The sequence below is a fragment of the Labrus bergylta genome, chromosome 6 (assembly GCF_963930695.1).
Source record: "Labrus bergylta chromosome 6, fLabBer1.1, whole genome shotgun sequence".
NCBI lineage: Eukaryota > Metazoa > Chordata > Actinopteri > Labriformes > Labridae > Labrus > Labrus bergylta.
The window spans coordinates 20,495,494-20,507,877 of record NC_089200.1 but is presented as its reverse complement, the minus strand read 5'-3'; the positions used below and the strand labels follow the sequence as shown (position 1 = coordinate 20,507,877).

General features: G+C 38.2%; 1 protein-coding gene across 1 annotated transcript; it reads left to right on the top strand.

Moving 5' to 3' along the window:
• The first annotated feature begins 4,148 nt into the window (after positions 1–4,148).
• Positions 4,149–8,367, top strand: LOC109996080 (cytochrome P450 2J2-like). Its single transcript, XM_020650022.3, has 9 exons — positions 4,149–4,430; positions 4,536–4,698; positions 4,865–5,014; positions 5,102–5,262; positions 5,369–5,545; positions 5,764–5,905; positions 6,071–6,258; positions 6,350–6,491; positions 7,032–8,367. The coding sequence occupies exons 1-9, from the start codon at positions 4,224–4,226 to the stop codon at positions 7,205–7,207; spliced, it is 1,506 nt and encodes a 501-aa protein (XP_020505678.2). The 5' UTR covers positions 4,149–4,223; the 3' UTR covers positions 7,208–8,367.
• Positions 8,368–12,384: the final 4,017 nt, after the last annotated feature.

The window sequence follows — 12,384 nt, the reverse complement described above, 5'->3', positions numbered from 1 at the left end:
CTTCCAAGCATCCACTGAGAGTCCAATTCTTGCTTCTTTATCCCACTTCTTCTCTGTAATGCATAATGTGTTGTTGTATTTTTGCACCAAGGAGGCATTACACAATTTAGAAAAAAATCTATAAAAATACACAAGTCCCTCTGCTTTACGTCATGTTTGTAATGAACATTTTAAAAACGTTGTAATGCACTTTTATTTGCAAATGACAGACAAGTTGTCAGTGTAACCACGCTCAGTTGCACTTCACTGCAGCTGGTTGGTTCAATAAACCCCTGTGTGTTGTGCATTGAGTGATGCTTGTTTGTCTGTCTATGCTGCCATTGATAATCTGAACAGGAAAAGAATATGTGCTGGTCCATAATACAGTTGGCTCCTTTCAGCAGCTTACATGCAGCACACTCGCTCTGGTAGGTCTGTTATTAACTGGCCAAGTATCACAGGCTGTAATGAACATAAAACAAACACACTTATATGAATATACTGGCATATTTCAGTAAATTATTATAAACTTGAAAACAGACTGTGAGATCTTATATAAATGTACCATAAGGTAATGATTAGTTAATGTATATCTGCTGCTAAGTCTGAACTCTGAACCAGTAGGTGAATAGCACAAAAGTAAACACTCATTAATGATTGCTGAAACATGACTTGCTGTTTTTGTGCATCTCAATAGAGATAAATAATATGAATTTATACTTCTAGGGGAGCCTAAGAGACGAGGATGATAAGAAACCAAACCATATAAATTGCAGACCAAAGGTTATGGAAATAGCAAAGCACAAACAACTGCTGTATGAGCTTTGAATGCAGGTGAGGACAGATATGTTAAACAGGCAGCTTATCAAGATTTGCAGGTCTGAATGAAGTGGAATGAGGATGGGAAGCAATGTGCAGCTACCTGTCAGCTCAAGTTTGTTAGTCAACTTGTAACTGTGATGACTTAGAATGAAGAAGAACATCACTCTGGCTTTTGAGTCGAATGTCTTGGTAAAGAAAAAGGTTTAAGGGGCTCCCACTGTAGACCTGTCACAGTCAGATGAGGGCGAGGTTGGTGACATTGGAAACTTTTGACCTTTAACAAGCATTCTGCCACTAAGGAACATCCTGACCATTTCAGTTACATTTGCCATGGACATGAGTAAGGCATCTCCTGGATCGTAGAACTCTGCCTCCTCATCTGATCTCGTGTTGGTTTGGTCAGGACTTCTTCCAAGTTTTTTTTCAAAACAATGTGCCAACACCGCCCCTCATGCATGCGTAGTTGGCCATCGGCTGTGGCCTTTGCGGTGTGTTCTAGTGCAACTTTTTGCGACCTGAGGCGACATGAGGCCACGTCACAGTCGGCCTTGGTCTTCACTAGTTTTTTGCCATCTGCTTGGTGTGTCAGGGTCTTTACATTGAGGCCACAGCCTGCAGAACTTGTGTGAGATGTTTACTTCTGTAGCCTGATGGTTATCAGTGCATTCTGACATGCAGCCATACCAGACACTCTTAGCCGCCACTTCAACAATGGAGGCACTAACCATGACCCATTTAGATTCCATGTATTTTACGTACAGGAGGTTATCAGTTGACAACTCTTGTCCTCACTTTACCGATTGCATAAGACAACTACAGACTTGTTCAAGTTAAATATCATAAAAAAATTCAACATATAAGTAAATAAACAGAGCATTCCTTCGTATCACCCTCTTCCCAGTTTTACAAACATTGTACACAGGCTCTAATGTCCTCCAGCTGAAATAAAAAATCCCTTGGCAACACATTTTACACAACTCCACTTGGAGACTCAAAGAATGCAGCACTCTGAACAGCTGTTTAGTAGCTTTGCTAAAACATCAGTCAGAAGATGTGTCCCAGCTGCACCCCGAGAGTATCCCCTCTTCTGCATGTTGCCTCTCCCCTTCAGCAAATCCAGAGAGAATCCAGTCTCTCTCCAGGAGTTTGGTTTGAAAACCATGCTTTATGTCGATGTAAGACCAACTATATATGTTGTTGGTTTCTCTCCCCCTCATGTAGCTATAGTTCCTTCCCTGCAAGAGTAATGACATTTCATGATCTCATAACTAGTCCTTACTGCAGATGATCAGCATGCAAAGTGGAGATGAATGATATCAAAAAGGCCTAGACTAACATTCCTGACCAGGGAGCAGCTATAGCATATGTAAACTTCCCTTATGACATCCACATATACATATAAAGAGCATAAAGTGGCTTTTACAGATAAAAGCCAGCCAAAATTAAAAACACAGGCAGCTGGGCTTGAACCCTGAGTGGAAGCCAGCTGTGAGTGTGAAACATTGTTAGGGTACTGGCAGGTGGTGACATGTTCTGCATGCTGTGTTAAAAGGGAGATTCAGGAGGGCTAGGTCTTCCTGGACTTTTTGTCATACTTCAAAACAGCAAACGGACCAAAGAAAATGAAAAGAAGCTGGCTGTTATTTAGCTAATTTAATGTCATCATATTTGTATACCACGCATCCTTCTTTTTGTGAGGAAATATAGCCAAGAAGTCGAGACAAGATTGGTTTAGGTTGTCTGCAACTAGTGGCAGGAACTGTGCTTCTCATCGATCAGGTGATAATGTTTTGATTCAAATGGAATTTCAAACAAAGGTTAACAAAACAGGAATTTGTGAGAAAGATTATTAACTGTAAAATCATTTAAGCATCTTTAAATCTATAGCTCTCATCAGGGGCACCTGACTAATTGTCAGACTAATTGGAAAATACAATTATGTTGTGAAAATTGAAATGGCAATGAAGAGCAACAAACTTTTGACATCCAAGTTCACATAAGTTCAACTACTGAGGAGATTAAATCAATTTCAAAAACAAGTGCTGAGTTCTGTTTAATTTAGGATTGGTCTTTTTTTATTCTTCAGTGAGCCAAATCCTTGTATTGTATTTCCATGAACAAATAATATTGCCCCACCCAGGCCTCTACTTCCTGTGAGGGAGAGCCTTGGCAACACACAAGAGGCTTTAAACTCTGATCTATTTATTAACTGACAACGGGGACGTGGATGTAGTTTTCCTTTTACCTCAGGATAAACTTTTATATTATATATATCACTAGTCCACCTTAAGCTCTCCCTTCAACAATAGACTTGTTTTTGTTGAATGTGTAAAGTGTTTTTAGTTCAGTTTGGTGATGCAGTTTCATTTAAGTTTATGCAGACTTGATTTAGTCTTTAAATGGATGCTTTATCCTGTGTTTAAAGATTGCTGTTAGTGTTATTTACCTATGAGTGATGCTTAATGTGAAAACTGGCTGCTTGATAGACTTGCTATTAAAAATGGGTGTTAAAAAGAAACACAATGGGTGTAATTACCTTATAATGATGGCAGAATCTGAAGACCCCGAACAGATTTTGTGAAGTCTGGTCCACCAGAGCTTGAATATTCACAGCCAGTGGAGTAAACCAAACTGTATAGCTCGACAAAGAGAGCATTGACTTTCAAGTTTTTGCTTCTCTACGCCATTGGAATAGTAATTGGCATTCAAGACAATGAGGTCTCTCAAAGGCTTCAGCTCGAGCCCAAGCTCACTTTGGAGACAACTTTTCAGATGGCCCGGCAGAGTCAGCGGATTAAAAAGCAGAGCTGCAAATAAGCATGCTGACTCCTCAGTTTTGAATCTGTGTGCTTTACTTAATTGCAAGAGTAATAAGTTGTGTATTTCCTGGGGTACAAGACCCCAGGTGGCGTTGTCGGTTCTTATTTTACAAAATTACTTATTGCCACCACTACCCTTGCCACACTCTCATCAGCACCAGTGTTTGCCGAGGCAACACTATTGTCAGCACAGATGCAAGCTACTCACATGGCATCCAGTCCCCACTACCTTTAGGCAAATTGAGTAGCTGAAAGAGCAGTCCAACCTGCAATACTCATTCTCAAATAGTCTGAATTTTACCTTGCTTTGGATAAAAGTACACTCTGACTTCTCTTCACTGATAAATATAAATTAACTTTCCATCATATTTCAATAATTGTTTTATGGTCACTGATTAACATGTTGTTATAGCCCTTATCCATGAATGAAGAGGTCAGAGTCTGATCCAACCAGTACAGCTGGTCCTTGGCCAAGAGTCAATTACATAATGCTTCTCCCTCACAGGATAAATAAATAGGGGTTGACTCCAGGCAAAGAAAACAATCACAGAGGAAGTAAGGACAGCACAGGTTTATGTTGGACTGAGTTGAGCCCTTTCTTGGATGATGGATTCTATCTTTTCTGTAATTGGATGCTTTGTCGACTGGGATGTGAAAAGCTTTTTGCTCTTCACAGTAGTTTTCATTCTCACTGCTGACTATATTAAGAACCGTCGACCAGCCAGCTATCCTCCAGGACCTCAAGCATTTCCTATAGTGGGCAACATGTTCTCTGTCGACCACAACAGGGGTCATGAGAGTATGACACAGGTAGCTCAACAAAAAACAATTAAGAAAAACAAGAGGTCAACTGAAAGGACTTATCATCCTTTAATCTCTTGTTATAACTTTGTTTTTCTTTGAATCCACTCACAGCTAGCAGGGAAATATGGAGATGTGTACAGCCTGCGGATGGGCCAGGAGTTGGTTGTGGTCTTAAATGGGTATGAGGTTCTGAAAGAAGCTCTTGTAAATCAGGGAGACAGTGTGGCTGACCGCCCACCCCTCCCTATGTTACAGGACATAAGTGAAGAACTGGGTAAGAGCATGTAACGCACACACATGCACTAAACACAACTAAAAACATATGCAAATGTGTGTTTACACACACAACTCAACTCACTTTTAATTTGGCTCCTGTGTAGTCTTTAGTCAGTGAACAAGTTGATCTAAAAACATACTTGTGACAAAGTATTTCCCATCAGGTATAGTGTTCAATAGCGGGCACATGTGGAAGCAGCAGAGGCGCTTTGCCCTTTCAACTCTCAGATATTTTGGAATTGGAAAGAAGTCACTTGAACCTGTCATCTTAGATGAATTCACTCATTGTTCAAAAGAATTCCAAAGCTTTAAAGGTAAATATTCAATTACATGATCGCACCTGCAATGACAAACAACAACAAATACACAAGTTATAACTGCCTTTCTGTTCCAATTTGGAGGTAAGCCCTTCGATCCAAAACTCATCATTGGCAACGCTGTCTCCAACATCATCTGCTCCCTGGTTTTTGGGCATCGATTTGAGTACACTGATGAGAAGTTCAGGAAACTGATCAGCTGGTTTGAGATAGCACTCCAGTTTCAAGCCTCAATTTGGACACAGGTACCAATTCTCAGCAGAGTTTTCACAATTATGCAATGAATGTTACAGACATAAAAATTCCTTGCAGAAATGATTCCTTTTTCTTTTCATCTGCTCAACTCTGCAGTTTTACAACTCGTTCCCTAAGCTGATGAGATGTTTGCCGGGGCCACATCAGACAGTCCTGCGGGTGTGGAAAGATGTGAAGGACTTCATTAGAGGAGAGCTTAAGGAGCACAAAAACAACTGGGACCCCTCGGACCCAAGAGACTTCATTGATTGCTACCTGAAGGAGATCCAGGAGGTGACTGGAATTTTGTATTGTTTACACTGTGCTGTTAAGGAAGACACTAAGTGTTCAGTTGTGACTCACAGCACTATCTTTAAGGCCGTGCCTCTGACAGAAAACAACCCATTTAATCAAAGCATTAAACAAATAAAGCACAGCCTATAAAACAATTAACAAGGTACAAGTTCCAGGACTGCTAAATGTTTTTGGGCTGACATGCAATATATTTTCAGAGTAAAGGGCAAGCTGACAACACTTTTGATGAGGAAAACCTGGTAATTTCTGTGTTTGAACTGTTTGTGGCCGGCTCTGAGACCACATCCACCACCCTGCGCTGGGCTTTCCTTTACATGGCCAAGTACCCAGAGATCCAGGGTAAGAGCACTGACCAGGCCAGTTCTTACTGGATGATGTACAAATATGTTAAAAAGACATTTATTGACACATTGCATGCACTCATCAAGTCTCTAATATTTAATTTTGCAGCCTGTTAATGAATTACATTTTTAGCTCCTGACTATTTATCTTCCTGTTTCACAGCAAAGGTCCAGGCTGACATAAACAGAGTGATTGGACAGTCCAGACAGCCGTCAATGGAAGATCGTGTAAACATGCCCTATACTGACGCTGTCCTCCACGAGGTCATGAGAATGAGCAACATAGTACCTCTAAGCCTGCCTCATATGACCAACAAGGATATCCAGCTGGGAGGCTACACAATCCCAAAGGTCAATATGATATGATATGATATGATATGATATGATATGATATGATATGATATGATATGATATGATATAATGATAATATTTCAATCACAAGGGAGCTACAATAATCCCAAATTTGACCTCGGTGCTGTACGACAAGAATGTATGGGAGACCCCCTTCACCTTCAACCCAGGACACTTCCTGACTGAGGAGGGGAAGTTTGTGAAGCAAGCTGCCTTCATGCCTTTCTCTGCAGGTGAGGAACAAAACAATCCCAGTTTTCTAAGCATCTTTTACTGTTAATAGAGGATCCTGAGCTTTTACCAGCATAATATGGGACCCTAGGAGGGGTCTCATATAATATTGTAGATTGGCCAAGAGCAAACGTTCACTATCAAGAAGAGAACAAATACATGAGATCATAATCAGATCCAGATTTGTTCATGGCAGCTTGTTTACTTTTGGAGGGTCATGTTAGAAAGATTGGCAGTGGGAAGAGTTAATAAACACTCACTTGCATTCGAGCCCAAAAATATAAATATTTACATAAAATTAAAGTTCAATTTTAAGAAGATAATTTTCAAAAGTTATTTCAATTATGAAACCTTTAAAGACTGAAGTCACACATGGTACAAAGTAAATTAAGAGATAAAGATTTAGAGTTTTTGAACAGTTTATCTTGGCAAGTTTTTGAATCTGTTCTTTGGTTAATAACTCACTTTTCTGAGTTTTTTTTTTTTTTTACAAGTTCTTGTCTGATTGATTTTCAGTTTTTCAGGTTGTTTTCTTGTTTCAGGTAAGCGTGTATGTCTTGGTGAGAACTTGGCAAGGATGGAGCTTTTCCTCTTCTTCACCTCCTTCATGCAGCGCTTCACCGTCTCCATGCCTGCTGGGGTCAAGGTGAAGTTGGACTACCAATTTGGTGTTACTCTGGCACCATGTCCTTATGAAATCTGTGCAACATTACGCTAAGAAAAGCTCATCAACATGAGTTCTGATCATGAAACTCTTCTTTCAGGTACTTTAATTTCATTAGTTACAACAGCCCATGTTGTTTAGTGCTGCTATCTCTTTTATTTTGTAAAATGAATGTCTTAAGCACTCAGCAATTAAGCCTGTCTTCAAGTTCAGAATTCAGATAACAAGCAACTACATTATACAAGTATTTCTCATTTTATTCTTTGAAATTGAAGATGTGTGATACATTTCAAACTTAGAGCTATGTGAAATTTTGTATTTCAGTATTTAATATTTTATTTTTTTAATTGTACATGATCTATCTACGAGACACATCACGTTATATGGTAAGTAAGTTCATTATCCCTTTAGCCCTACCCAGATATGCTCAATGATATTGTAGGATACAGTACGGTTATATTAGCATCATTTTTGTAAAGCTCAATCTGCATTGCATAAACTGTATGCTGTTAGATTAATTTTAATTTACAATTTTTGGGATTCTTAACAGTTAAATCTTCTCCTTAAAAATGTGGTTCTGCTTCAGGTAACAGCGGGCCTTGTAAGACACTTGTTGATATGCTTACTAATCTGTAAGATGAAATATGCTTATTGACCTATTTTATACCAGAACCCGAAGATTTAACTTACACAAGATCTTAACCCTAACTGTTCAACAAAGATAAAATCTGATCTTTTGGATAATACTTTTTGGATTAGAGCCGACAACACAAAATCCACCCTGCGATATTGATGACCTTGCTTTAGGCTTTTACTGTAGATATTATAATTTCTGCCTTTGCACTGATGGTCACATCCCTTGCCAAATGATTGGATTTAAATCTTATTTAATCCAATAAGTGAAAGTTTTCACATAACTTTAAAAAAAATGGAATTCACAACATGGAAATATCTTGTTATTGTGAGAAAAGGGTATTTAGATAACTAATCTGTTATTTTTATTTTTCTGTTACGACTGCTACATGTTGCCATAACTTTCAAATATGAAGCAAGGCTTGAACTCATCAGGTGAACTTAACATATGTTTTACATATACAGTATTTTGGCACACGGTTATTGTTGCAGACTTAAAGAATAACAAATACTGCAGGGTCTGTCTTTTTAATGGTTCTTTTACTCAACTTAATTTTATCAAATAAATGTTTTGAACACAATATACTATGTAAGTATTATTTATAGTTAAATATTGTCACATTGACAATTTGAACATCATAGTATTCCTATAATATAAAACTGCATAACACGCTGAAAGAGACATTTTCTGGATTACTGTAACTGTTTTTTTCATACTTTATATATTGTTCTCATAATATCTGGCATGTGCACAAGTAACATTTCTCTAGTTTAAAAAGACAAGCCCACCAGACCAAATTCTCAAGCTCCCCCTGCTCCAAAGCTGGCAGACAATATGGTGACTGAAATCTGACAGTGGAGACAATTCGTTGCAATTTGCCAAACCCCGGTTGTTAAATAGTATGAGCGTTTCTCAAGCTCTCTCATCTGTCTAAACTAATCTTGATGAATAAATAATAATAATAATTTTATGCAGGAAAACTGCCCATGTGTGCTGGGTGGGTAGTCCTGTTAGATGGGTAATGCATTCCTCCTGCAGCAGGTGGTGTAAATGTCCTGTACCTGTGATAGTGGTGGTCCAACAACTTTTGAAGTAGTTTTTACTGTCCTTTCTAAGTGTATAGTCCTTTGATGTATTGTGTCCACCCATATCGGTATGCTTTTTGTAAAAAGCTTTTGAATTATCGCTCTTGAGAACTTCACAGGAGACAGCCGTTGATGTTTAAGGGCAAGGACAGCAGGTCAGTGACCTGGATGCCAAAAAACTTGAGGGAATTAACTATTTCAACAACAGTGTTATGAAGAACTTAAAATCATTTTTAAATCATTTTAGCATTGATCAATGGATCAAACATTCACAGTGATCTAGACACCAGGACCTCAAACAAATCTTCTACTCAGTCATATTCCTTCATGAATACAGAAATAAACTCAGAAGACTTTTTTTGTTGATCATTATCCACCTCACAACCTGGAATGTAATGAAATATAGAGGTATTCCAATAGAGGAACAACACTTCTTCAAAGCTTACTAAAGGTCTCTTGGCTAAGATTATCCTTTTAGATCATTAAGCCATTCTGAATCTGAGAGGCAGTCTCATTTCATGGCCCTTTGAGGTGAGTCTCAACTCTTGGGGTGCAGAGGGTCGCAAGGAAGACCCTGCTCGAGTCTCTAGCACTGAAATGCTCATGGGGCTCCAAGCTACCTGGCTACTGGGTCAAGGTAGGTAACTGGCTGTGTTGTGTTTTCTCCTGGTTGTTACTTTTGACTGGCAGGCTTGGCATTATCTGGAACAGCCTGCAATTGGTTCCTGTTAAGACGCATCACATTGCTGTTATCCATTCTGACAAGTTAGTACTCATATGCCTTCTTAGCTCTAGAGTCTGCACCTGATAATAACTGATAGGACAGGCCTGGAGTTTCTTATCAGATGTCAGGACAGTATATCTGTTGTCCTATCATCACCTGAGTTGGACTGGCCTCTGTTGGTGGGTATCGCCGGCTAGCTTAGGAGAGTAAGACCAATAGAGAGCTAGATTGATAATACCTTTTTCTTAAATATCTGTAGCCTACCTTTTCAACTTTTTTTTTTTTTACTTCTGCTGTACCGTGTTCGTTGCACTTTGTTCTGATGGTGTCGTCTTTGCAAATATTTAAATCTGTGATTTTCAAATTCCCTTCTTTGAATGGGAATGGTCTTTAAATGGGTGTTTTATTTAAAAAAGCCAAAATAGGCTATGTTGCCTGGACACTTTTGAAACCTTTAAACCATTTTATACGGACTTTGTGTTTAAGCTTTGTTCATCTTGCACTTAACAGCTCAATTTGTTCTGTAGCCTAATTGGACCAAATCACTGCATTAGACCTCATAATGTTTGAACAGCTCGAAAACCCTATCATTGCTTTTAAGCCAGTCTCGCCGTCTGCGTAAGGGCTATTCAGTTCATCCAACAGGTGGTAGTGTAAGGACATAATATTATGGACATTATTGGCATGTTGATGGAGCAGAAAAAAAAACCCCGAAACTGCTGCCATAAAGCGGAGGAAAATTCTCTTTTTGCGCCATGTCCTTAGTATGTCCTGTCGCTCAAAGTAAGTAAAAGACGAAGCATGATTATAGTGGCTTTCCTGAACAATGAAGCCGCTGAGAGGCTGAGGTTGGGCGCCTAATATATTTGTCTGACGCGCTTTCAAAAGAATACTGTGTCACGTCAAAATAAGTTTGACTTTTTTATTAACGTAAAAAAGATAATCAACTTAACTTATAATAACGTGCATTAACTCATAATCACAGTGAACTAGAAACAATAGCGGTCAAAAAAAAATATGGTAAACCAGCTCACCTCCTCTCTTCCACTGAGAACAAAAAGTGAACAGGTGAGTTAAATCAACACATGTCCACCCATGTGACCCGACATCCCCCCCACTCAACACAATCCTAATAAATGATAAAATAATCAATAACCCAAAACACCAATATATGGGTCAGTGACAAATAAGGGTTGTTCAGATGACCAATTCAAAAATCTTTTAAAAACACAATTTGAAAGTATGCATCAGGTTCATTAAGATGTGAGATTTGTATTCATGTTGGTTTTGTGTTTTTTAAAATGACATTTAAACTTTTTTTTTTCAAAAGGTAAGACTAAATGGACCTAAAAATGTGGTGTAACCACTGAAAAATTAAGAATATTGAATATTTTATACATCTAGAGTATATGTAAGTGTACTCGTGATTTTAATTACTTCATTTTAAAATAGCACAAGAAAATAGATTTTATTAGGATTATCCCTAAATTTATAAGTTATGCCCTTTTTCAATACTGAGCGGGACACAAAGCTGAAACCACCTCTGTTTTCGAATTAATTTTTGGCAAATTATGTAATTTAAAAAAAAAACAAACATGTTATTTCACTGCAATAGAGGACTACTTTTATTCAACTTTCATTGTCCTGTATATTATTATATTTTTTACAAGAAATACTGGTTACACCAATTGACGCAAACCAGTTACACCAACTGACCATACTGCTTCTACAGTCAAAGGCCATTGTTTCTTGAAGAAATTGAATAAAGCTGAAGTGCATAGATCTTTTGGATGGGTCTCATAGATCGGCAAATTCAAAGTCAGGATCGGTGCATCCTTAATTAATTCATATCTTAAGTAAATTACAACATCTGACCAGAATCTTCAGGGGGAATTCATTTCTTCAGTATTTGGAATAAACTCAAGGTACTTTTGCCCTAATCAAAGGATAACATACCCACAGGCAACACTTTACATCTCTCCTTCTTTACATCATGGCCATCACAGCACAAACAGCATTGCCACCTTGTATAGTACCAGACTTTGGCAAGCAAGCTCCAGGTAGTGACACGCTGATACTACCTACCACATGGCCCCTAATAGCCGACACATCTAAAATGCAACTCCTGGTGCCAATATTACAGGATACATACATATGTTAGATCATACATGTTTAAAGGTGCATTATGTAGATTTGGTTGTGAAATTTGAAAGTTGGAGAAGTGAAACAATTCTTTGATATATTTTCTGAACTGAATACACAAACTTTATTCAAAGCAAAAAATGGGTCCCTGGAACACTGTTTGGACATCTAACATATATATATATATATGTTGCGGGCCCACCACCATAACTTCTCCAGTAGCATTTTATCTTCAGTGTTACAGGGACCAAATTTTCATCTGAGGACAATTTGTGTTTAGAGTTATGATGGACATATACCACATAATAGTGCACCTTTATAAATGTAAGTAAATGGAACAACAATATGCAATTTGAAGCTAAACATTTACAAAATGCCAGGGCATTTTGTCCTAGACCTTTGATAATAAGGTTGTGGATGAATAACCACTTTAATCAACATAAACATACTGATATTTGACAAAAGTGGCCTCTAACAGAAAGGCTTGTCATAAAAGTCAAATAGTGTTACACCATTTGACATTTCCACTTCAAATCAAATTTGTGTCCAAATTAAATGTCCAATTATCTCATGTTTTAAAGAGAGTTGCTAAACATGGCCTGCAGCAGTTAGGACCATCAGGGGTTCTTCTTTGTGATAACATTTC